The sequence below is a fragment of the Acanthopagrus latus genome, chromosome 23 (genome assembly GCF_904848185.1).
Source record: "Acanthopagrus latus isolate v.2019 chromosome 23, fAcaLat1.1, whole genome shotgun sequence".
Lineage (NCBI taxonomy): Eukaryota > Metazoa > Chordata > Actinopteri > Spariformes > Sparidae > Acanthopagrus > Acanthopagrus latus.
The window spans coordinates 5,338,283-5,364,103 of NC_051061.1; the positions used below are offsets into that span (position 1 = coordinate 5,338,283).

The 25,821-nt window shown below is 42.5% G+C and overlaps 4 protein-coding genes, 1 long non-coding RNA gene and 1 other non-coding gene across 14 annotated transcripts; 4 read left to right on the forward strand and 2 right to left on the reverse strand.

Moving 5' to 3' along the window:
• On the forward strand, positions 1–6,675 carry kri1 (KRI1 homolog). The gene is made up of 18 exons (XM_037089490.1): positions 1–206; positions 340–416; positions 521–620; positions 716–818; positions 1,911–1,965; positions 2,050–2,099; positions 2,171–2,285; positions 2,381–2,458; positions 2,559–2,668; positions 2,768–2,996; positions 3,106–3,276; positions 3,833–3,908; positions 4,113–4,234; positions 4,351–4,513; positions 4,596–4,726; positions 5,487–5,551; positions 5,634–5,729; positions 5,826–6,675. Exons 1-18 carry the CDS (start codon positions 122–124, stop codon positions 6,328–6,330), a joined length of 2,331 nt encoding a protein of 776 aa, XP_036945385.1. The 5' UTR covers positions 1–121; the 3' UTR covers positions 6,331–6,675.
• LOC119014383 lies at positions 2,004–3,834 on the reverse strand. The gene is made up of 5 exons (XR_005072955.1): positions 3,491–3,834; positions 3,104–3,293; positions 2,777–2,938; positions 2,565–2,642; positions 2,004–2,256 (listed from the first exon to the last, which is right to left on the reverse strand). It is a non-coding gene; the product is annotated as an uncharacterized LOC119014383 (long non-coding RNA).
• LOC119014846 lies at positions 5,252–5,352 on the forward strand. The gene has a single exon (XR_005073085.1). It is a non-coding gene; the product is annotated as a Z30 small nucleolar RNA (small nucleolar RNA).
• A 1,500-nt stretch (positions 6,676–8,175) lies between the features above and the next one.
• Positions 8,176–12,512, forward strand: LOC119014382 (homeodomain-interacting protein kinase 1-like). Of its 9 annotated transcripts, none has more exons than XR_005072949.1 (11): positions 8,176–8,323; positions 8,940–9,122; positions 9,368–9,559; positions 9,649–9,830; positions 9,987–10,110; positions 10,397–10,504; positions 10,656–10,733; positions 10,828–10,976; positions 11,098–11,902; positions 12,015–12,037; positions 12,123–12,512. XR_005072949.1 is itself a non-coding variant. In XM_037089493.1 (9 exons), exons 2-9 carry the CDS (start codon positions 8,946–8,948, stop codon positions 11,108–11,110), a joined length of 1,023 nt encoding a protein of 340 aa, XP_036945388.1. In that variant the 5' UTR covers positions 8,206–8,323; positions 8,944–8,945; the 3' UTR covers positions 11,111–11,415. The 9 variants fall into 9 exon arrangements, 2 of the variants coding, with proteins under 2 accessions (XP_036945388.1, XP_036945387.1); XR_005072950.1 differs by having other exon boundaries at positions 12,126–12,512; XR_005072948.1 differs by lacking the exon at positions 12,015–12,037.
• A 1,920-nt stretch (positions 12,513–14,432) lies between these two features.
• spc24 (SPC24 component of NDC80 kinetochore complex) lies at positions 14,433–18,870 on the forward strand. Its single transcript, XM_037087592.1, has 6 exons — positions 14,433–14,585; positions 15,459–15,641; positions 15,907–16,051; positions 16,190–16,294; positions 18,478–18,554; positions 18,638–18,870. The coding sequence occupies exons 2-6, from the start codon at positions 15,476–15,478 to the stop codon at positions 18,742–18,744; spliced, it is 600 nt and encodes a 199-aa protein (XP_036943487.1). The 5' UTR covers positions 14,433–14,585; positions 15,459–15,475; the 3' UTR covers positions 18,745–18,870.
• A 2,601-nt stretch (positions 18,871–21,471) lies between these two features.
• s1pr5a (sphingosine-1-phosphate receptor 5a) lies at positions 21,472–25,112 on the reverse strand. Its single transcript, XM_037089902.1, has 2 exons — positions 24,897–25,112; positions 21,472–24,178 (listed from the first exon to the last, which is right to left on the reverse strand). Exon 2 carries the CDS (start codon positions 23,901–23,903, stop codon positions 22,698–22,700), a length of 1,206 nt encoding a protein of 401 aa, XP_036945797.1. The 5' UTR covers positions 23,904–24,178; positions 24,897–25,112; the 3' UTR covers positions 21,472–22,697.
• Positions 25,113–25,821: the final 709 nt, after the last annotated feature.

A 25,821-nucleotide genomic window follows, 5' to 3' on the forward strand; every position in this document is an offset into this window, starting at 1 on the left:
ACATTCACCGGAAACCACGTGGTTCAGCTCCTCACAACGCGCATGCAGCTGCTGGGATGACTTCCCTTTACTAGCGTGTAGTTTTTTAATGGTAGCATAAAGCTAACTCCTCATTACAACCATGTCGGGCAAGTCTGAACTGAAAATTAACCCCCGGTTCGCGGAGAAATATGAGAAGTATCGACAGAAAGAGGAGCTACAGAGACGTGAGTGTGTTACTGTCAGCTAACGGCGGCTAAACTAGCAGGCTAACAACACAGCGTGGGGCAGTGTCGCTGTGTTAGGCGACCCCCAGGTGTTCGTGTGTCTGATATGTGTGTTCCCTGTGTTGTTGTGCAGTGAAGGACCGATATGGAGACCGAGCTGATGAGAGCGGCTCCGAGTCGTCCGAGTCCAGCTCTGATGACAGTGAAGTGGTTAGCACCGCCGCCTCTTCTCTCTCCACACTCCCATCAGTACATTACATTGTCCCATTTAAAGTTGTTACAACAGGTTGTCCAACTTTCCTCTGCCCTCTCAGGAACTGGACCCTGAAACCGAGAGAGACTTTTACAGAACTTTGTCACTGCTGAAGAAGAAAGACCCAAAGATCTATGAGACAGATGCCAGGTTCTACTCAGGTGATTAAAGTGCAGTTATTTGTGTAACTGGTGTTGCCTTCAATGTCTGTGGGGTAATTTGTTTTGAATAAGGGATCTACATCACTTGCTTTCAGAGGCATCCACCCGTGATGATGATGAACCTTCAACCTCGAAGAAAGCAGTAAAGCCCATGTACCTCAAGGACTACGAGCGTAAGGTCATCCTGGAGAAGGAAGGGTGAGTGTGCCATCATTCACAATATTTGACTGCACCATAGTTATTATCACAGCCTTTCATCAGGTGTCCCAGATCAGTCCTGGTCACTTTTTAGGGTCCCTCCATCAGGACTAGGGGCGTCATCTTAAGACGGCAGAGGTGTCGTTGTTAGAAAATGCAAGTGTTTGACGTTCAGTCAGCGCTTGATAAAAACCTCCAGTAGACAGGCAATGAACATATGATTTTGATGACTGATCTCTACAGGAAAGCACATTCTGTCTCCATTTAAGTGTCCCATCAACCACACACACAGCTGCAGGGAACTGCAGCTTTGGAACTGTGATTCTTTTACTTTTTGAGTCTCTTACAACTATTTTCTACCACATTAGGGAGGCAAAATTTCTGATAGAGACACATTTCTTTTTTCTTTTCTTTTCTTTTTCACTTGGAGGTTAAATGATTATGAATAATCACATCTTTTGTATGTTATAATCTCCAAAACGAGTTTTTATAACAGACAACATTTGTGCCGATATTGTTATATCTGTCATAGACCTATGTACAATTATAAAATAAATGTGCAATTGCATGTACATTTATTCTTTAGTCCATGTAAGTCTTGCTGGTGTTGAACAACAAGCTGGAGATCAGCTTTTTATTTTCTTTGGCAGCATATTTATTGCATATACAACCTAGAGTGATGTGTCATTCACATTGTTTACTTATACACATAAAGGCCGCTATTGTCTTATTGTCTAACACTCCTACACCATATACAAAGATGACATAGTACCAGAATGTTGAACTTCTACACAGTATTAGTATTAAAATACAAATATCTACTCAGTGCTTTTTTCAATACCATTGCAAAAAGAAAAAAAACTTTAGGCACACAAAACAAGACACATTCTTTCATTTGCTTTTATTAACAACCTGCACAAAGCTGCTGGTACAAAGAGAAGGTTACTAAACATATACCAACACAGCTGTTATAATGTCAGTATCTGATTGTAGATCTGTTTTACAACTTTGGTGCTGTAGTACTGTAGTTAATGGAGACTGTAGTGACTGAAGTGAAGAAGTATCAATGCTGTCATTGTTTTTATCTCACAGTAAATATGTGGATGATGACGACAGTGATGAAGAGGCGGAGGCCAGGAGAATGGAGGTAGATCGTTTAGTTCTGTCTTCAAGATGGAGTCACTTTCCAATAACAGATCTCTTTATTGATCATTATTGTTTTCTTCCAAAGAGAGCTGCCTCTCCGAGCTACATTCAGGAGCAGAGGGCGCTGAAGGAAAGGTAAGAATCAAACAATCTGAAGATATCTGGCAGCATAACTCGCAGACTATTTATGGAAACTCTCTCCTCAGCTTCCGTAAGTTCATCCAGGACAGCGATGATGACGACGACGACGGCGACAAGGGCGGCGAAGGAAGTGGAGAATCCCAGCTGCTGACTAGGAGGATCAAGACACAAGAAGAGAAGGTCAGAAACTGTTACCAGTTACCTCCCAGCATGAGCAGATGACCAGAAGTGTTGCAGATCTGGGTGAGCTTCCCCGCTTTTGTATGTGTGTGTAGGATAAAGAAGAGGCAGACTTTGTGGAGTGGCTGAAGGGCCAGGCTGAGCTCGAGGGTCCAGAGGAGGTGAAGGACATGGTGAGTGTGAGACAGCAAGTCATTTTGGTTAAAAAAGACACTTTGTTTAACTTAACTGAATAAAGTTCCTACTAAGCAGGAATGATCTGTGTTGTGACAGAAATACCTGCGAGACTACTGGAATGACCCACAGCTGGATGAGAAGGAGCGTTTCCTGAGAGACTATTTCCTCAACAAGGGCTACCTAGAAGAGGACGATGACGATGAGCGGTCTGTTGTTCTCGTGTAGATGTTGGTTTTGTGTGTGAGCTCTAAAGTGGGGGAAATGTAAAGCCTAATTTCAACAATAAACACTCTTGATGCATGAAGGATCCCAACCTACGACGAGGTGGTCCAGGATGACGTGGAGGACTCGGAGGAGGAAGGGGAGACTTTCTTGGAGCGGCAGGACGACTTTGAGAGACGCTACAACTTCCGCTTTGAGGAGCCTGACGCCCAGGAGATCAAAACGTACCCCCGCAACATCGCCACGTCTGTGCGCTCCAAAGACGACCGCAGGAAACGCAAAAGGGAAGAAGTGAAAGAAAGGAAGACAAAGGTGCGCTTAGACAAATCTATCCAAGCCCTTGACTAAATGTCATACTGAATCCAAAAATGCCTGAGTTACTTTGGTAATGCAAACCAACTCTTTCCAACAACTCTTACAGGAGAAAGAGCAGAAGCAGGAGCAGCTGAAGCAGCTGAAGAACCTGAAGCGCACTGAGATCATGGAGAAGCTGAAGAAGCTTCAGGAGCTGACCGGTAATGAGCAGCTAGCCTTCAGTCACGCCGACCTGGAGGGAGACTTTGATCCACAGCAGCACGAGCAGCTCATGCAGGTGGGTACAAACACACCCTAATACAGAAACATGGACATGTATGTAAGTTGCTCAGTGCCAGATTAGAGATCTGTCAAACCCTCATATGATAACAGCAAAACTCTTCCTTTTACACTTTCTAATTTAAAGGCTCTCCTTTAATTTAAACACTACATTTATCCTTCACTTAGTTTTTGTGCAGTTCTTGCATGATTGAGGACAATTTACAACTCACACAGGTGTACTGGGTTTTGCTAATTAGACGTATTTGCGCTCTTGTGCAGACCAGTTTATCTGGGAGACATGTTGGGTCAGAGGTGCTGACAGTGAAATAACCCCGGACTGAACCAACTTTTGTGTTGGTTAACAAATACACTTTCAATGGATCAGTTCTAATTGATGCTGATTTAAAACAGCTGTCAGCTCACACCACAAAACTCACACAGGTGCACTGTGTTGGGCTGATTAGACTTTTCCCTCAGTGAAGTCTGTGTGGAGCTGTTGTCTCCATTTTTTTCTTTCTAAGTTGCATTAAAACTCCTCAGCAATATACATTTTTTTTTCTTCCTCTGTGCAGAAAGTCTTTGGTGATGAATACTACGGAGAGGAAGAAGGGGAGAAGCCTCAGTTTGATGATGACGATGAACTTGAGGGTGAGCCTGTGTTACCTGATGAAGCAGTGTTCAGTCCTGATGTTTGCACAGATGAACTGAAGGAATAATAATTTGTTAGTAACTGTATCATACCGTGTGTTCCATATCTTTGCGTCAGATTGCAGAGTACTAATGGGATTTTAATTGTAGTGATGTATCATGCAGTTTGAAGATATAAGCCATGGATTTTTGTGTTTTCAACAGAGCGCTGGAACTGGGACACATGGACTGGAGAGGAACAAGAGGGCTATGGTGAAGAGGAAGAACAGTACGATGGAGAGGAGTATGATGCCTCGGCTCCCCACTGTGATGATGAAGGCTTTATTGTGAGTCAACTTATTTTTGTCCTGAGCTGGTCAAAGACCGATATAACTATGTTTTCTACTTGGTTTTGTTCTGGTGAACAGAAACTCACTCACCGAATGTGTTCCTTTTTAAACAGATGGATGCAGACTATGACCCCAACCAGCAAACTGCCTCCAAGAAGAAGAAGAAAAAGGAGAGGAAGAAGATGCAGAAAGCAGACCTGCCACAGATGGGCAAAAAGAGAAAGAAGTCTCACTTTGCGGAGGTCATCACCAAAAACAAACCCGTGTTTGATCCACGTAAGTGCTAGTAAACCTTCTGCTATTGAGAACAGTCCCGAGTCCAACAGACAGATGTGTCATGGTTGTTTTGTGTTTTCAGAGGAGAAAAGCTTTGAGCAGTACTTGGACGAGTACTATAAGCTCGACTATGAGGACATCATAGACGACCTCCCCTGCAGGTTCCGCTACAGGCAGGTCCTGCCCAACGACTTCGGCCTGACCACTGATGAGGTGAGAACGGAAGTGCTGGCCAACAACTCCAAATAATGACTGTTTGCTAAGCCCCAGTTATCCTCGAAGTTAGTTTTAGTCTTTGATGCAGTCCTTTTTTCTAATGATAATTTTGTAAAAGGGTTCTTTCACATTCCAGTGGCCAAATACACATTCTGCATGTCCCAGGCAATAGCTCGTCATCAATAATGATCCACATAGAGGACATTTAACCACAGAAGAAACCTTACACGTTAAACAGAATGGGGATTCAAACTCCCCTGTCCCAAATTTCACCCATTCTCATCAGGTCACCCTAGTAGTAATCTAGTTGGCTAATAATGCTAGGATTTGTAGCTAATGTTAGGCGCATAAACACTCTTAGGTCATCGGTTTCACAGACCTGTCATGCCTAGTCTAGATTGCTAAGCTCTGATTGGGCCCTCTATAGTGGGGGAGGGGCTTAGCCAACAGTCAATTGCATTGTGTTAAACAAAATGAGAACAATAGCTGTAATGCAGGCTGACTGGATGTTGGTTGATAATGCTGCAGTGATGAGCCTTTGAGGTGGCTGATCTGGTATTGCTTTTCCTCCGGGGAGAGCTCTGACCAGGGAATGATCTCATCTTAATCTTCTCTCTGAGCAGACCACATACCACGAAGCAAGTGTGAGATATTTCATGCTGGCTCTTAAAATCTACAACATGGTCCAACTGTGTTGCAGAAAGACGAGAAGTGTGTGTTGTGGACTTGAACTAAAAGTGTCTGGTTCTACCCTCAGATTTTAAAGGCTGATGATAAGGAGCTCAACCATTGGTGCTCTCTGAAGAAGACCTGCATGTTCAGGTACTGGCTCTGTCCTCACATCTGTTACAACTGTTCTGTTGTCTCACTTCACTTATTTATATTGTTTTCTTTGTTTTCTCAGGACTGACAAAGAGGAGACGAGTGATTTGATGAACTATAAAATCAAAGCCCAGAATATAAGGAAGAAGAAAGAAGTCCTGAGCTCTGTATATTCTGAGTGAGTATTTCACAAACTAACCTGCTGGACACCTGTTAATAAATCCACTGTTACTGTGGCAGTATATATTGACATTTATATGAACTTGATCTACAGGCAAGATCAAGAGGTGACGGAGGCTAAGACCAAGCTGGGGAAGAAGAGAAGAGATCGTCTGAAGAACGCTGAGAATGAAGGCGGAGAGGAGGCCGGTGTGGCCGCCTCTGGTGTGGACCCAACAGAAGCAACACTCGTCCAAGCTCTGAGAGAGGCAGGAGACGAGGCAGCAGAGGACCGGGAGGAAGAAGAGATTCTGATCCCAAAGAAAAAGATGAGACAAGAAAAGGGACCCCAGACAGAGGTTACTGCTGCAGAGGATGTGGCAGATAAAACTGTTGAGGTGAAAAACAGGACTGAGAGGCCAAAGTGGTCCAAGAAGAAGCACAGGCCTTCAGGTGGACGCCTCGTGTCGGGAAGCGCAGGGGTGAAAATAGGCGGTCGGGAGTTCAGCAGGCAGCGACTGAAGGCTTACGGTCTGAACCCCAAGAGACTGTTCTTCAGACAGCTCGGCAGGCAGAAACGAAAAGCACAGGAGAAGATGGAGAAGCAGAAAAAGGAGTGATCCACAGTCTGAGAGATACCAGTCGACAGAACAATCCAATTTTTATTACAATGAAAATTAAATACATTATAGAGAACATAACTCATTTTGATTGGCTCACATTGACTTTTTTTGAAATGCTAAAACAATGAAATGTTAATGTTGGCAACACTTTTTACCTGTAATTAATATTTATACTTGGTATGAAATTTAGATTATGGGATAGATGGGGGTTGGACCTATTCACTGATAATTTGTCTTTAGATTTCATCAACTGTAATAAACATGCAGTTAAAATTTGACCCCTGTGCATTTTAAGACTTGTTGTTCCAGGCCAAGCTTGAGTAAAAAGATGCTTCCTGTTCATTAAGCTGTCCATCCATTTTCTTTAGAGCCTTTCCAAACTCAAGCCTCGTCTGTAAGCATACTGGTTATCATGTCTCTTTCCACAGGTGATTGAAGACCCACAGCTGACTTTGTTGTACTTTTTCATGGTGTGGACCAGTTGGAAGATTTTTTTTTTATTTTTATTTATTTATTTTTTTTCAGGAATTGAGACACAGTGCTGTCTATTCTAAGACAATCCTGATAAAATTAACTCCTCCATAGACAGAAAGACATTGGACAACAGTTTCCTTTGGTGAAAGTAGACTCATCACACACATTCCTTCACAGCCCAGAACCACACCTGTGTCCTCTCTTTTGATGTTAGTGTGATCCTGTATAGTTAAAAAGCAATCAACCAATCTGTCGTCAGAAGTATAGCTGTCTTAAAGTCAAGAGTAAACATTTGCCCCCTGGCAGTGGACATGTGAAAGCACATGACAAGTAACTTTATAATTTGAGAAAGTCAATCTCACAAAGAGTTACATTTATAAAGAACTATTATCTTAATAAGTCTGCAGGATGTCAATGCCTTCCACATGTACTTGACAGTTATTTCAATAAGATGAGGGGTTTTTTTTCATGTTGCTGTAGTGTGTATAAGTATGACTGTATGCATAGATGAAGTCGAGGTTACTGGGAGCCATTCTCTACTTGTTAAAAGACGTTCCACCATGGTTGTTAATATACATGTAGAGATTTTGTTAAAATTTGAGGTATATAACCGTAAGTAAAAAGTGAATCACCAGGGACATCAGCAGAATCGTCAGTACATTTTACATTGTGTGCTGATGTTTTTGATGAGAAGCAAGCTGGGCTCCTTTGCAGCCCATTGTGATGTTTTGTGGAGTGAAAAAAGAGAGTGTGTTGATTTTATAATGGAGAAAGAGGGCTGAAAAATCCTGGTAGGGGAGAGAGCGGGCTGACAGGAAGCAAAGGATGGATGGAAATGCAGTCACTGGTACAAAGTACAATACCTACCTGTATAAAGGCTGAGGCTGTATAAAGAAATGAAAGTAGTGTGTGTAAAGCACTTTTCATTTCTTTGGTGAGAGGCTTTTTGAAATAAGAACCAGTATGGGGGTCAGATTCACAGCACTGGTCCATGAAAAAATATAACTCCCACACTGTGCATTACATATTATTTCAATGAAACTGGTTGAAATGCATGTAATAGTATTCCACAGAGAATATGTTTCGAGGCGCTTCCTCCACATGCAATGATGACAGGGATAAAAATACAAACTGACAGAGCCAGTTATAGTCCAGCCTTCACTGACATCTGTGTAGAAGAGAAGACTTGTTGTGAGGTTTTATATTCTATCCTCTATCAAACAACAATAAAACTATTAATGAATCAATCATTTCATTCATAACAATGTCGTGAATATTAATTTGATAATAAGTTGTGCATGTGCGTGCGTGTCCACGCGTGTGCGCGAAGAGTGGCGTTCGAATGCGTGTGTTGGGGAGGATGATAGCAACGGGGCGGAGCTTGGAGCGGGAATCAAAGTAACAGGTGTGACGTGGTACAGTTCTTAATGACTGACTACCTAACTGCCATCAAGCTTACAGATATACCCCAGAAGTGATCCAGAGAAGTTAACAGCCTTCAGTCATCGTGATACAGGTGAGTTACTCCTTCTGTTCTGTTTCAGGCAGTGATGTGTATAAGAGGGGGAGGCTGTTGCGCCACCTCGTGGCCCAATTGTTGAAAAACGCTGCCAAACGGTCCTTGGTTGGTAAAACACACTCACCCGCCCGCTTGGCTTGTTAAAACATGATAAACTGCCCTCTTGGGATCCAAAATACACGCAAAAGTGCCCTTCTTTTCACTCCTGCCCTTCCAAAAGTCTGTGCACACCACTGGTTTCAGGAGGCAGAAAGTAGAGATGAACTGACAATATTAAAAATGGTTTAGTTACATGCAGGCAACCAGAGCTCAGAGAGAGTTTGTATGCTTATTTAAAGTAAACTTATCTTAATAACTTTGTACTGAACATTAACATTCAGTAATTTCATTCAGACCTCAGACAATCAGATGATCACTGAAACGTGGAATATGAAGTAAATACATGACTGTCTATGTGAAGACCTAAAGCAGTGGTTTAACACGTTTTATCTAATCTAATTGGTGAAAGGGTAGAAACCACTGGATGGTAGCAATATCTGAGACATGGCTATGGTCCTTCAAAGGGATTGAAAGGAACATCTCTGTTTTCTTGTTTTCACCTGTTTTGTCTAAGAGAGAAATGGCACCGACTAAAGCCGCTGCTGCTTGCCCCTACGAACTCCCCAGCAAGTATAAGTTCCTGAAAGTCCTTGGAGAGGGCGTCTTTGGAACGGTCCTGAAATGTTTGGACAAGGAGACCAGTGAGACGGTGGCTATAAAGTTTCCTAACTGCCAGGGCCAACAAACCTGGAACGAGGTGCGAAACTTTGTTGATTTTAATGTTCACATTTGCTAAAGATATCATATCATACAGTAACTGAGTGGTGCAAAAAAGCAGTTCATTTTATTTAGTGTAATTAAATGTCCTTGATGTAAAGATATAGTGATTATTGGTACACTGTGTTTGGAGCGCCACAACACGACAGTTTTCCCTGACTTCACGTGTTAGCACATCAACTGACTGCAAACTGCTAATCATGTCAAACTTGCCTGTGTCTCCAGATTGCCATGCTGAAAAAGATCAAGGGCCTCAAGCTTGACAAACACAACATTGTCAAGTTTATCGATTGTTTTCCGACCACCCTTGGAAAGGCGATTGTGTTTGAGCTATTGGACATCAGCCTTTATGACTACATGGAGAAGAGAAATGATGCCCCGATGCTCCTGAGTGACATCAGAACCATCATCCAACAGGTATGAACACAGCACCGTCACATGGAGAGCAAAGCACTGAACACTCAGTTTTAGGCTTTGGTAGATTCTTACCAACCTCGTACTTTCAGATGGCCACAGCGTTCAAAGCACTGAAGGAGAACCAGGTGATCCACACTGACGTCAAGCTGGACAACATAATGATGGTGAATCACCGACGACGCCCATTTGAAGTCAAGCTGATAGACTTTGGTCTGGCCATTGCCAGATTAGAGGCCAGGACGGGCAGAACTCTGCAACCAGTAGCTTTTAGGTAAGGCAGACTATTTGTATTATTATACTGGAGTGAGTTAGTAGTTTACTGTTTTCACCATGAAGAAGCAGCTGTGTGCTTCCTCCCTGTCACCCCTTCTGTCACCATGCTCACTTTACAAATAAACATCCTGTAATGTTTCTCTTCCACATTCAGGTCCCCAGAAATTATCTTGGGCTGTCGATATTCTCAGGCCATTGATATGTGGACCCTGGGCTGTGCCATGTTCCAGATGATCTGCGGCCGCCTGCCGTTCTCAGGAGAAACTGAATGTGAAATAGTAAGTCGTCTGCTATAGTCAGACAGTTTGGCAGATACTTGCACTTGTGTGTCTTCAGTTTGTACCTTCGCTACGATCGGAAGTCTTAGCATTAACATGTTGTCACAAAGAGATCAGATGCTTCCCAGGATGAACTGCCCTGCTCGGCCTCTGATTGGCTTGCCCTTATATTCCTACCCAACTGAACGGGCCATTAAGATACGGGCGGGTCATTACTTTGCCCTCCTGAGAAAAATATTTTGCTTCCTCTTGCATATATTGATATCATTCTCTTTTTCATCTCCAGATGTTGGGCATTGTTGAACTCCTTGGTCAGCCAGCAGACGACGTTCTAGAAAATGGTCGACAGACAAAGACTTTCTTCAACTTAAATGACCAAGTGTGGAGGATCAAGGTACCACAATAAACCTTCTCTGAACCTTTGCAGAACTTATTTGATCACTTGTTAGTATATTTTCTTGATGACATCACACGGTCGTGTTTCACATTAACATTCAGGCTGATTTAGAGGAACACTAATACAAACACTTTCATCCTTCTTTTAGACTTACGCTGAGTGTTTTCCAGACCAGACAAGAACCAAAAAGAGCCACGAGTTCCAGTCTCTGGATGATCTGAAAGCAGTAAGTGTGAAGTTCATTGTCCCAATGATCGATGATCTTTTTCGATCATGAGGATGATTTGACTGATGAATTTGAACGATGTTTCCTCAACTAGATGCGTCTGGAGGAAAAAAACAAGACTGAGGCCGTGGAGCGAGAGCAGTGTGTCGAGCTCCTGAAGGCCATGCTGAGGGTGGATGCAAAGAAGAGGATCACTCCCAAGAAAGTCCTCACTCATCCATTCATCACAAAAGACCACCCGAAGTAAGTGTGTGTGTGCTGGATGTGGGTTCTGTGGGTGGTGCTCTGTTAATTAGTGATGATTTATCATTGGATCATTGCGTTTCGGGGACAGCAATTTAACAGTGAGTGTGTCTTTTGGTAGCAATGATGCTTAGGCATCAACATCAGGTCCAGTTCAGAAGCCCAAGACCAACCAACATAAGGAGATGAGACCAAAGGCCGCGTGTTAATTACAAGACTGCCACCACCAAGTCTTACTTTGGCTCATCCTGCAGCAGCCAAAACACACAGCAGTGGAAGTTCTGGAGCGTACAGTTAGTGAGCTGAAGGGTAGGTGAGATGTCTTCCTCTGGTCATGACACACACTTATCAGATGAGACATAGTTCAGCTCGCCAGAATTAATTGCAGATCTGAGAGGAAGTTGACATTATTCTTTAAGACGTCATAACAATAACATGATGATTCTGTGTGCGTGTGTTATTTCATGTTTTATGTCCGTACTGATGAGGTCAAGACATCAAGGAGTTAAGGCTTCACCTCTTCGAGTCAGGACAGTGAATGATAGCCTACTTCTGCGCTCTGGAGGATGAAGACAGCAGGACCATCCAACCAGACGACTGCCCTCCATCTCCAGAAAAGACTTTCAGCTGCCGTGTTTCCAGCGTCGATGAGGATTAGAGATGTGTAAATTAATGTTCTGTGTACGGGTTCTTTGCATGGCTTTCTGGGCTTCTGATTTGTTTGCTCATTCTTTCCGTGTTTGTCTGGTTTTCTCCGGTTGCTCCGTTTTTCCCACAAACATAAAATATGTTTTGAAAAAAAATATGCAGCTCATTTAGGGACAGATCTGATTGCAGACAATCACACATGTCAATATTTGCTTGGAAAAGCCCCCATATTGCCTGCATGCCCTATCACAGAAATATGGCACATTCCCTCCCTTCAGGTGAGATTATTGCCTTTAGTTATGAAATTCATCCTTGAGTTAGAAGGGAGACATTTCATTGAAGATGTCGAGACAAAAATAGGAAAGTTACCCTGTTTGTATGTGTGTTTAGTTTGCAGATGAACTTCAGTTACAGTAAGTGACAGTCACCTCAACTTGTGTCTCAATTGATGTTCATTTTGAAGAACGGCTGAGGTATTTAATGTCCTTTGATTTTCAGAAGACTCCGAGACATAGATGAGGAGGAGGAAGAAGAAAAAAGAATTGCTTCAGACACATTCTCTCTTGGTTGAGGGAGACTTCAGGCTGCTGTGTTTCCTGCGCTGATGAGGATTTGGGATGTGTGAAGTGAAGTTCTGTGTTGGGTTTCTTTAGCATGGTTTTATGGGCTTCTCGGGAGTTGTGCGATCAAAACCCTCATAGAGCTTCCGAGGGCAGCATGGTGGCTCAGTGGTCAATTTTGGCAAAGCAGAAGGTACTGGCTTTTTCCAGCCCCCTTTCTGACTGTGTAAAGCTTGCTCATTGGCCCCGTGTCTGCGTGGGTTTCCCCCGGGTTCTCCGGTTTCCTCCCACACTCAATCAGTCAATAAACAATTACATTGGATTTTAAGAAACTGTCTGATGACTTTCATTAGGCTAAGTACTACCAGTAGTATTTGGTATTTACTCAGTATTGATTTCAGGTTTAGTATGTGACACTGAGCCACTTGGTACCTTTATATTGGTGATGGATCAAATCATGTGAAATGTGTCCTTTGTAGAGACAAGCCGACAGTGTTGTTATAGATGCCTTAAACATTTACTCACTCACACTCACTATTAATAAGAATAAGTGTGAAATAAAGACTTGAATAGATGCATAAAGGTAAAAAAAGAAAGTGGTAAAACATCTGGGAAAAGCAAAAGCAAATATATATATGTATATATATATATATATATATCTCTATATATATATATATATATATATATATATATATATATATATATATATATACACATAATTCCTATGATAAGCTGAAAACGTATGGTATTTGTATTAATGGGTGCACTGATGGGTTTTCAAGAAAAGATGAACTAGTTGAAAGCAGCTCTAACACGCAGTGACACTGCCTGTCAGGGAACTGTTCTTTCACCATTTTTGTTCACATCTCCGACTTCTGCTACAACTCCCGGACAGACCACACTGAGGCCCTCTACAGGAAGGGAAAGAGCAGGCTGTTCTTTCTGAGGAGGCTCAGGTCTTTCAATGTGTGCACTAGGCTGCTACAAATGTTCTACCAGTCTGTGGTAGCCAGTGTCATATTCTTTGCAGCGGTGTGATGGGGAGGTGGCATCGGGAGCGGTGGTGCCATCAAGCTGAACAAACTGGTGAGGAAAGCCAGCTCGGTGGTGGGGATGAAACTGGACAGTGTGGAGGCGGTGACAGTGAGGAGGATGAGAGGAAAGCTGCAGGCTATAATGGACAATCTGAGGCAACTCCTTCATACCATCAGTGATCAGACTACACAACAGCACCACCAACACCTCCTAATCCCACTGATTAAGGACTCAAACATAGACTTCACTGTTATTTTAAGACTGATTGTTTTTTGTTCTGCTGTTATTTATTATCTCAGGAACCACGCAGATTTTTGCACATTGTTGTTATTTGAGATCTCAGAGTGCTGCACATTTGACATTTGCACAGTCACATCCATTTTCACATCTATTATATATTGCACACATCACGTTCACACATGGACAGTTACTGTATACCATATGCATATTTTTAATCTAATAGTTTCATCATATTTTTATTCAATTGTTGTTTTACTTTTTGCTGCTTATTTTCCCCACCTGCTGCTCTGTTACCTGTGAATTTCTCCCAAGGGGGATCAAAAAAGTAGCATCCTATTTTATCTTTATCTTAACTGTTTGTCTCTTAGTAAATTATATGTTTGTGTGTGTATGAGATTGTGTCCCATATTTCCGACATACATGCCACTCCCCTGATGAGACTAAAATGCCAAACAACCATGTGTAGCATCACGCAGATATGTGTTATTAGTGTCTTGCAGCACATGTATTACATACTTTAAAGTGTCATGCTGTAAGTAGTAAACAATGACATAGCTTGACTTTTACACTGCTGTATTACAAAGTTGTCTGTTTCTCACATCCCCCCTTTTAGGAAATGGCTGTGTTGAGCAGAGTGTGTGCCCTCAAAACAATCCCTACTGAACTGGTCGAGCATTTCAAACCAGACTTCCCAACTTGTCTGCCACAAAGAGGCACTGTAAAAACTGGATGACTGTGGTGGGTCAATGCGATGAAATTACTTAAAACAGGCTAGATGCATTCATCCATGTCTTTTTTGTGATGCAGAAGCCCTTAATTACATAATTATTTGAAGTCTCTGGTACAGTACTGAAATACATTTCATCACTTTCACTGCCAAATGCCAATTTTTTACTTACGACGTAACGCAGAAAAGGCCCAACCCGCTCAGTGAGGTGTCTACGTGTGTCTGTCTATGAGCAGGAGGGTCAAGGAAGCAAAAGGTGGTGCCTGCGCACTCCTGTACTGTAGGGGGCGGTACGCACGCGAGAAGCTGCTCCGATTCCGCCAATCACCACAGAAGAAGAATATGAGGTAGTGGCGCGCGCTCACAGTCTGAATTTGAATCTCGGAACAGAGCTGACTGGTATGATGTTTTCTTCTTCACTTTTAACAAAACATGAGCTTATTTCTCACACAAACATTGCTCCGACTAGTCAACTGTAGAGTTGAAAGTGTTCCTCGTATCTTGTATTGAGTGTCTGTTTCATTTAATCACAGTTAAGCTAGCCACGGAGCTAACGTTCACACTGCACGCACCGTCGTTGTAACGTAAACAAAACACAGCGAGGGTTTGTCACATTCAGCCAAGTGTGCTATAGATCTGTGTCTGGTCTGTTGCCTTGACTGTCAAAGTTAGCGTTGGCTTCTGTGTTTGAAATCAATATACATCCGCTGAAAAAAAAGTTTCCCGAGTGCATTTTTCTGGGAACTGTTGTGTGAGTGAGAGAGATTTTCCAACACTGCTCCTGTTCCTCCTCACGTAAGAACAGAAAAACGTCTGAGGGCGAAAGATGTTGGTTAAAAACTTGATGATATGAAACTAAAACATTACCATACATTATTTTAATTTAAACATCCAAGCACTGTATAAGCATTTTAAGGATTAATAGCTCAGCAAAGTCGACATTTAGGAAGCAGGAACCAGCAAATTTTTGCTCTAAAAATGACTAAAAGGAATAATCGTAAATCAAATTAATGGCATGGTTTAAGTTTATTTTGATCGACTAATTGATTAATAGTTACAACTTTAAAACACTGTAGACACTTTTGTAGGCGCAGCTAATCTACATATTTCTTCCTTCGTTTGACTGAGAGACTTTGTTGTTTAGACTATGTTGTTTGATTGTTTATTGTTGTTGATGATGCGAAGCCTCACAATTGCTGATGACCTCTGCACCCTACAGAGAAATAAACCTCCACACCTTGAGTTAAATCTCTTCTTTAATGTGTGCTCTAGCTGCCTGTTAGACCACGATGGCTCAGGGACGTAAATTTCAAGACTTGGAGGAGACGGGCGAGGCGCTGGTGGCCTTCATCAACAGCAGCCAGCCTGTGATACTGAGACGAGTGAAAGATGAACATCAGTCCCTTTTCGACCAACACGTGGAGACAAAGAAGATAGTGACGCAGATTTTAAAAGGTAAGCAGTCAGATATGTAGTGAGCTATTGCTGTCAGTTTACTTTTAGGTGCATTATCACTGTTACGCAAAGATAAATTGGATATGTACAGTATGTGAGGTTTTGTGCTGAAACAAGTGTATAGTGTCTCTGAATGTCAACACCAGTTTGTCCAGAGTGCATCCTCAGTGCAACCATTTGACTTTCTCAATGACAGCAGCAGCGAACACTCTGATCTTCATCTTTAGTCCTCTTTTATCTCTTATTTTTATCTCTTTGCCTCCAGATATGGCTCAGACTGAGGAGAGCGCCGGCCAGAGGCTGCTGGACATGGAGGAGGAGAAGAAGCAACGGGAGAACGAGCTGGCGAACCTGGGGGAGCAGCTGAGGCAGTGCACAGCCAAGAGCCAGATCACCGACTCCGAATTACAGTATCCTTTTTAAATGCACCTGGCCTGCTCTGGACTGTGCAACAAATCAATGAATCCACAACTTTTCCAGTGTCTTTTATGAACCCTGTCTTGCTTCACTCGCCTATTTTCTTGTTGGCATCCTGAACCCCACTCCAGATTTCTGCAGAGAGAGTTGGAGAGTCTGCGAAACACCGAACATGAGCTTCAGAGTCTTCAGAACGAGGTGGATGAAGACACTACCGAGGTCATCCCTTCAGCAGTGTGAGTCTCATTTATCAGTTAATGAAAGGATGCTCTCAAGGAACTATCTCATTGACCTCCAGTCACCACATTTAGATCATTTAGAATGAAAATGACCATTTTCTTTGACATTAATTACTTTCGTTGTAGTATGGGTTGGACATGAAAAAACCATGGCCCATGCTACTGGATCTAACATGAATACTGTATAGTAACAGAGCAGTGTAGTCTAATGCCTTGTAATAGACATGCTGTATTTCTGAGGGCGATGTCAAGACGTCTTGATTGAACATAGTCTGCATTGTTTTTGCGTCGACCTTCTTTAAACGACAACGCTGGATAGAAATGACAAACACTTGTGAAATTTCACTAGTTAAGGGATCTCAAGAACTTTTAGCCACCATCAGCTTATTCTACCTGTGACTGGATGGAACAGATTTAGCATTGTTGCAGAGACTGGAAACAACACAAACAAACAAAAAGAAATGAAATGCAATGATGTGATTTTTCAGTAACTGGGAGGTTTTTGCAATATGTGCCATTTGAAAGTAGTTTTATGCCATAGCAGCAGCTAAGAGCTGAAACGATAGGTCGATTTATTGATTATGCGATGTTGAATGCGTTCACAATCCACTTTACAGGTGAATAATAGAGACCAGGATATTTAATGTCCTCATTCTTTTGTTTCCAAATGTCACATAACCTCAATGACTGGTAGATCCGTGCTGAGTTCATGTAGTTCTTCCTTGGTGTGAAGTTTTATGAATAACAAATGAATTATACCTTAGCTAGCAGCATGGCGTACACCATAAAATAAATGTCTTTAATCTAACATTGTGTTTTGATGATTGAATGGAGAAATTAGCTCGCAAAATCTGACAACTTATAGACAAAAATATGAATAGATGTATCAATATGATAGGAAATAATTGTATATACAAGACTAGGGCTGCCCCCAAATAGTCAACCAAGCACTGGTCGACCAAAAACTCATTAGCCGACCAAAATGTCATTGGTCGATAGGTCGCAGGAAAAAAAAAACAACATTTTGGGCCATGTCTTGTCAAAATTAAGTCAAAATCTGTGTGACTGGCGGCTGGCCTGTGTATAAAAGGCTGGAGGGCTTTTAATTTCAAGGGCCAGATACTGGCAGTCACTGTCAGTGTTTGTTTTTTGTTGTTTTTTTTACCACGGCAGGTCCCTTTGACATTGCGGTTAGACAGTTAACAATTAATAGCCAACCATGTTGGGAAAGACGTCTAAAATATGGGATCATTTTGAAATGAAGAAGGATGACCCCAAGAAGGTGACATGCAAACTTTGCAAGAAAAACTTTGCCTATCACTCCTCCACGATGAACATGATGTACCACCTTAAACATGTAAGTAGCCTAGCTACCTGCCCATGGCGGCCCGAACGTTTGAAAGCAGAGATAACTACACCGACGATGGACGGACGCTCATCACCGTCAGCCGGGGGGCGGGGGGAACGCTTTTTTTGCGAGAAGACCGCGGCAGCCTACAAACAACCACTATAAAGCAGCTAACATTGAAAATGAGTTTAGTGCCACTGAGCTAGCAGTATGGCGGCGCAGCGCCGTTGTTCCACCGTCTGGGGAGAACCCTGTATATGCGTCAATTAGTCGACTAATCGCTCTAAATGACCACCACTGGTCAACCAAGAAAATCCTTGGTCAGGGGCAGCCCTATACAAGACAGACAACAGGAGGGGCAATAGAAAGGGGCAGTCCAAATAAGGAAAGCACACAACATCATAATAAATAATTAGTGTAACAATCTACAGATTAATCAAGAATAAAATCAAGAGCATCTAAGTTTGTTTACTTCAGGAGTAGGTGGGCTATGACAGCACAACAGTGATGGATGTGACAGAACTCACTGCTAGAGAGGAGAGTGAAAAAACAGCAAGGAATGAATATCCAAACAGTTTCAAATATTGAGAATGGATATGTATGGAGATTTTGATACATTTGACAACACTGCTTTGAGTTAGATCTAAAAACAAACAGCACAGAACAATGTACTCCTGTAGACATGATGTACCCCTCTTCCACAGACAGAAGCTGACCCAGAAAATTAGCAGTCAAAGAAAAAAACACAGCATTCCTCTTTTCCTCTGTGTTGCTTTCATGTGATGACAGCTACATTTGTTTTTGAGAAGTTTGTCTTGTTTTCCCTCACCAGATATGTGGCTCAGGTGTACTACCTCATCACCAAGATCAAGTGGGAGTATAACACGCCAGCCAACATCTTAAAAGGAGGTACAGTCCTCTGTTGTTACCTTGTGTGTTGTGTCAGCTTGTGTTTCTGTAATATGGCCTCATGTTGTTTTCTCCTCTTGCAGTGCACTACGGAGCAGACCTGGCCACGCCCATCAACATCGACACGTCCATGCGACCTCGCAGTGACATCAGTGACCAGCTGTGGGACTTTGTCAGCACTGAGTGGTAGCTGCAGGACGGCCGTGCTCATCAGAAATGTTGTGCACACTATCTTTGTTTGTCTGTAAATGTGTTTGTTTCCTCCTGTTGTATACAACATTTATATAGTTTTAAAAATAAATATCTTCGACGTTTGCTTTGCTGTTCCTTGACTGTATTTCTGAGAAATGGATTGAGTAGGGCGCTTTGTGGCATTAAGGCTGAGGGGGGTTGGCCACTAGATGTCGCTCCAGCTGTTTTTTTGTTTGTTTGTTTTTAATGTTTTGTTAAAAGTCTACATGGTTTTCTTGGAGTCACACAAACTCAGATGAGACATTGCTGAGAGATGAACTCCTTTGTGCAGGTTTTCAACTAGAGTTTTTGTTTTGGTTAATGAGATGACAACGGAGCCTTTGACATGGCATCCAGTCAAAGAAATTGAGATGCTGAAGAAAGCTTTAGAAGAGGTTTGTAGGGTTGGTCAGACTAGTTTGCTGTGTTTTTGTCTGCCTTTGTTGGTCTGATGAGCTCTACACCACCAGTCATGTTCCAGATACTTGGCTTACAGTTTCAGCCATTTAACTTCACAGTCTGAAATCTATTTATTCTCTTTGTTCATTACTTTTAACAATTTAATTTCAATAATTCATCCTTTTTTATAGCTATGTTTCAACTGTTTGTGCATTACTCTCTGCAAACATTTTCAACTTTCTCGACACTCTTTTGTTTAGTATTAATATCTGAATCAGGGGTGCACACACTTTTTCTCTCCGAGGCCTGAGGTGACACTTGCAAAAAGCAAACCCCTAGTGTAAAAAAAAGATTTCCTTCAAAAGGTCTATCTGCCCTCCTAGCTTGGATTATTTGTACAAAGTATTAATTCAGAATATTTGAAAAGCATTTTTAAATCACAAAACAGAATAAACAACAATATTTTATATGTTTTTGAATAATTAGATTAATTCTTTAATTTTCCCCCTTAAAAACACCTGGCTGGCCGACAGCCCTGCTCTAGGTACTCAAGTATTTCTAAATCGACCCGTGGCAATAGAATGCCACAGGCATCTGTAACTGTAGCTGTACATTACAGAACAATATAATTGCTATGATGGGGCTGATTAGAGCTAAAATGATTAATCATTTAGTTGCCAACAATGAAATTGATCACTAAATACTTTGATTTTCGGTTTTAATTTTTTTCTCTGATTCCAGCTTCTTCAAATTGAATATTTTCTTGACTCTTCTATGACAGTAAACTGAATACCTTTGGGTTGTGTAAGGAACATCACATTCGAGCAGGTCATCCAGATCGGCTTTTTTTTTTTTTTTTTTTTTGGTTTCCAGCTCTTGCATTTTGTGACGTCCTAGTCCTGAGTTAGCAAAAATAAAGTGATGTAATAAGAAACCAGTAACAAGAACAGCATTCTGTAATCTACATTTCCACCCAGGCCTCGCAGGGATGCTGCCCACGCAGGGTTTCAGCACTGCCAGGCAGATGTGCCGTGTTATTATTTACCCATCTGCTCTGCTGAGAACTGAAACTCCCCTCTTCTTTGAAAATGACTTGACACCACAAAAGTCGTACCACTGCAAAATAGCACGTGGTTAGGAGGAGACAGGCTGACATACAGCTCAAACTCACACTTATAATAAAATTGGAGGAACCGCGCACTAATATGTGGTTTTCCTTACGGTAAACAGAGCAACTCACAGCTTACACTATCGCTGGTGTTTCTGCAGCTTCTTGTGTACCACAGGCACATCTCATATCAAGTGGTTCACAGGTGGTTTGCATGGAGGTGGGGTGCTGCAGTGCAAGTCTGAGCCCCCATCTGTCCTCATTTTCCCTTTCATCGCTACCCTGTTGGAGTCTCTTTAATACTATACAAACAGAATACGTAATGTTTTTGACTCAATACCATGTTAATTGATGATTTTCGTAGTTGATCTAGTTGGATCACCCTTAACTGCAGCCTCAGAGGTCACCGTGATGTTGAGTTAAGACCTCTGAGGTTCTTTCGAAGCACCACCGGGACACAAGGTATTGCATGTGTTTCTTATTGAGGTAGTGAATTTATATAAATAAGCCAACATTTTGGAGAAAAGAGAAAAAACAATTCTAAAAGATTATAATATTATAAATATTATAATCATCATGATATTGCACAAGACAATATTCATAAAGCTTTTGATTTCATGTCAGCAAACAACTATTCAGACTTAATGAGATTATATTAGTGTGGAATAAAAATGTCAGCTAATGTGTGCGTAGTTTAAAAATGTATAAATATTTGAAGGTGTGTTGTGTATTTTTGGGGATCAGTGGAGAAAAGTTGTAATTTTTTTGTAAGGTTTTCATTGCTAAAGAAAACAAACTGTCTTTAAATAACAACAAAAATGTTACTTTGATCATATGTGGCGGACCCTGCCACCTTTCTAGCTTCAAACAGCGTTCTGGGTTAGGGTTGAAAGAAAAAAAAAATATATTTCTGAGTTTGTATTACCTCCTCATTAATATTATCAGCATGACATTTCAGAGTTTGAATTTCTTCAAAACTACATGGTTCCCCTTTAAATGTAATTGACATTATTTAGATTGTGGTTTGTTTGTTACATAGTGTTCCTTACATATACTGAAGTTGTGTGTGTAATCACAATGATGAGTGCTGTGTGTGTGTCTGTTCGGCAGTAAGAAACAGGAAGGATGTCGATGAAAGAGACATGAAGCTGACAGAAAACTTAGAGGGTGACTCTGGAGTAAACGTCATTCACATATGTTTTTATTCAGTGCATATATAAAACTGGCATTATAACTTAAGTGAGTTTTTTTTACAATACAAAATGCAGCTCAGAAAAGGCTATAGATATTTACATTTTAGTATACTAAAAAAAAAAAACAATCAGTAAATATATATCATTTTTCTCTTTACATTTATGTACAGTACTATAATTGGCAAAGGGTGTTTTTCACATCACTTTGAACACAATGAATTTCCCCGACACTGTGAAGCCCACACACTTTTGCCTGAGCCTCTTCAGATTTCTGCGACGTGGGTGAAGATCTTACCTACGCCCTTTCACATGAAAAATTGATCGATGTCATGTTACGATGGATTTTCCCCAACAAAGGAAAAAACGGTTTCTGTTTTATCCACGGGTGTACATCGCATCACTGTGCTGACATCGTAGTTTCTTAGAACCAAAGAGGCGTCGACAAACCTCCTCTGTCAGCTTTATAGCTTCTACTCATTCATCATGTGTCGCTACATATGTCGGAGGGACCTCCAGAGCTGCAAACCGCTCGGCACAAGCCTCCATATGACGTTTTCAGTGCGTCTCCAGGCTGCCGAGCCTCTGATCTCAGCAGAGGGGACCTCTACCCGCCATCGCTGCTGACCAAACCTCACATGGCAGAAATTACATGGTTTTGGCAGCAGGGTTTGGGTGTGGATGCTCTGTGTTTGTAACAACATGTCATTATGTGCTACACAGGGCGAGGAGATAAGGAGAAATCTCATGCTCAGATGTGCGGCATAATTGGCCGTATTTACACAGTCTTTGATTTCTCTGTCACTTCTAAAAAAAACAAAAAAACAAAATGAATGAATGAAATTGCTTCCATATGGAGCATCCTCCAACAAATACTGGCCGTGGTTTCAGTGTCTAAAAGACAAATACAATGCATTTTTTTATTCACAGGGAACTGCAAGACACTATTAATGCTTTGACGTGTCCTGTTTCTCATGATCACACTTATAGAAAATATGCGCAGAAAGCTGAAAAAGTTCACGTCTTTCTCCCAATTTGGACATCCATCACATATACCAGGCTTAATCGTCTGAGTCCGAATCTGTGGCAGAGTGCAACGCAGAGCTTCATCTCCTAAGGCTCAAATCTGTTCGACAGACTTGGGCACAAACGCAGCGTGGATTAGAGAGAGGTGTCAGTCTGAATGTTCGCTCTCAGTGTAAAGAAGCTGCTGTGTCATGTTTTAGACAGCCTGGGGTAAATGGCTTTGATAGTGGAGGGGGTTAAGTTACTGGAGGACACTGTGTTCTCCAGTCCCTCCAGTCTGTGAGAGGCTGCATCAGTCTTACTGGTGCTGCACTCCAGGAAGGGCATCCCAATCTTCTTCACCTGTCCGTCCTTTGTCAGGAGGCAGTGTCGGCAGAGCAGCCGCAGGATGGCCCTCCTCATGTCCTTGCTGGTCAGGGTGTAGATGATGGGGTTGAGAAGGGAGTTGAACATGGCGATGCCCAGGAAGTAGTCTGCCTTGAGGAGTATGTCGCAGGTTTTGGCTTTGCAGAAGAAGTCCAACAGGAGGAGGATGAAGAGGGGCAGCCAACAGGCGATGAAGACCCCCAGGACTATGGTGACGGTCTTCAGCAGGGCCATGTACTTCTGGGACTTGCGGTAGAGGCCTTTGCGCTGGGGAACCGAAGCGAGGCGCTGGGTGTTAGCCTTGACGATGCGGAAGATTCGGACATAGAGCACCACGATGGACATGAGGATGGCGCTGAAGACGGTGATGCAGAAGAGGATGTAGCTCTTGGCGTAGAGCGGCAGGACCGTGGAGCAGTGATCCAGCTGTCCCATGCAGTTCCAGCCCAGGACAGGAAGGATGCCCAGCAGCACCGACAGCACCCAGCTCGCTCCGATCAGAGCGAACATCCGGCCCTGTTTGTCCCCTTGATACGGCTTCATCCTCACCATGGTGACATGGCGCTCGATGGCGATGGCCAGAAGACTGACGACCGAGGCGGCCAGCATGATGAACACACCCCCCTCCCTGAGGAACCACAGCACCGGGGTCATGTTCAGCGTGTTGGCACCAGACATGATGATGTTCACCATGTAGGTGAAGCCTGCGAGCAGGTCAGACAGAGTCAGGTTGCCTAGCAGATAGTACATGGGCAGATGGAACTTCTTGTTCTTCCATATGGCCAGGAGCACCACAGCGTTCTCTACCACGATGAGCAGGCAGACCAGCAGGAATGCTATGGCCTCTGGTTTAAGTCCATCCTTGTACTTGTTCTCCTTCAGCTTGCCAGTGAAGTTGTAGTGCTCGATGATGACCGCGTTGCTCTGGTACTCACGAAACATCCGAAGCAGGTTTCCTGTGGGGGCGGCCATGGGCATGGTAGACGGGGCAGCAGCGGCGTAGGCAGCGTGGTGGGTCCCTGTGTCCATTTCTTTTTTAGCCCTTCCAGAAGTAGAAAGATACTTTTTTTCTTTCCTTTTCAGATTTTAAATTAAATCCTCAGACAAGGTGTCAGAAAGTCCTCTGGTTGGGCATTTCTTTCTCTGGTTTTGAAGAGTCAGTCAGCTGGCGTACGGAGAGGGGGAAAAAATGTTCCTTCTGATGGTATCAAAAAGGATTTCCTGTGGTTTGAGAATTTTTTCCTCCAAAAAACCAGTTTCTCTCAATGCCCAGTCTGATCACTAGGAGGCGACGAGAGCAAGCCCTGCAACAAGAGGGACAGAGAGTCAGGATTGAGCAGGGAAAACAAACACGATAATTAACGGCAGGAAATGCAATATCAAATGAATTTAAAAACTCGTTCACAGTATCCAGAGTGCCTAGTGATGAAACACATAACAGCGACCATATCTGCATGATTAACGAGAGGGGAAGCCTCCAGTTCTCATCATGGAGTAATAACTTATTAAACATTAAAGCGGCTCAGACTTCAGTGGGATTAAAACTCTTTACAAGTTCACATTGCACTTTTAATTGAACATTTCTCTCCATCAGTTGACCTCGCTGGGAGGATTTTCCTGCCACAAAAGATTTAAACCCACTTTTGGGGGAAAAAAAATTGGAACACAACAAATCCATTAGAAAATTAACCCACAGTTTACATTTGTTTACGCGTAATTTGTGCGTAAATACGCACGCACTTCCAAAACATCTCGTTCCACTCGCACAGAATTTTATCACGAATAATTTGTTTTACGTAGATTTCCAGTTTTCATTAGCAGGCGTGCAATATTAAAACAACAACAAAACATTATAGCGCCTCTCTTCTATTCTCTTTTTATAGCTCCTGCAAGTGAAAAAGCCACTTTAAATGTGTCACCGAGCAGCGCAGAAGCATTTCACACCCCAGTTGAGCACCTTGACGGACAAATAAGCCAAAACAAAACAAAAAAAAGACACATTTTTAAAAAGTTTCCACGCACCTGTAAAAACGTGTAAATCTCCTTGGAGAAGGTAGAAGCGATCCCACGGCCGGAGGAGAGGAGGAGGAGGCGGAGGAGGAGGAGGAGGAGGACGCGCACTCAGCCTCTCTCTGCACCACGGCGACATGTGAGTGTGATGTGGGAATCGAGCAGGGCAGGACTCGACACGCAGTGGGTTGGTCTATAATGTTTTTGCCCTTCAACGATTTTCTTCCCTCCCTTGTCTGACCCCTCGAGTTTTTTTTTCTCCTTTCTTTCTTTCTTTTTTTTTTTTTCTGATGTAGCCTCAGGAGGGATCAGAGCTGCGTGACAGATTACGCGTTTTGTATGTGTGCCACTGCAACAGGCTACCAAGGAAGAAAGTGAGATCTCCACCTTATCAGATTGCCCTCAGGTGCAACTCCTGTGAAAATGTTTGCCAGTATGTTAGTAATGAGCTTTTGAAGTCTAATTATGGCTGTAGGTCCTTACAGGCTCATTGTTGCTCTTCTGGTTTGTCAGATTGTGTTGAAATCTCATCCTCCCCCTCTTTTACTCTCTCTCTCTCTCTCTCTCTCTCTCTCCCACAGTTAATAAAAGGCAAAACATCACACTCTGAAGTCAAACGCAAAACTGAAAAAAAAAGACCACAAGTTAATTTGTCAGTGGAAAAACAGTAATTTGTGAGAGCGGTGCAGCTGGGCCCGTGTTTGCAGCCCAGAAAACCCCAAATCTCAGAAAATAACCAACTCAGATAGATTTCATCTGTAATTATCTTTCAGCTCACACATCAAAAAAATAAAGAAATAAAAAAATAAAAAAGCCCTTTTTTTCTGGCTGACATGCCATTTGGAGGTCTTCTTCCCCCCTTAAAGTTCCCATTGAGACAAGCTGTAAGATAGTTCAGTTGCATCATCCAATATTGTTGAAATGACATTTAATCCTC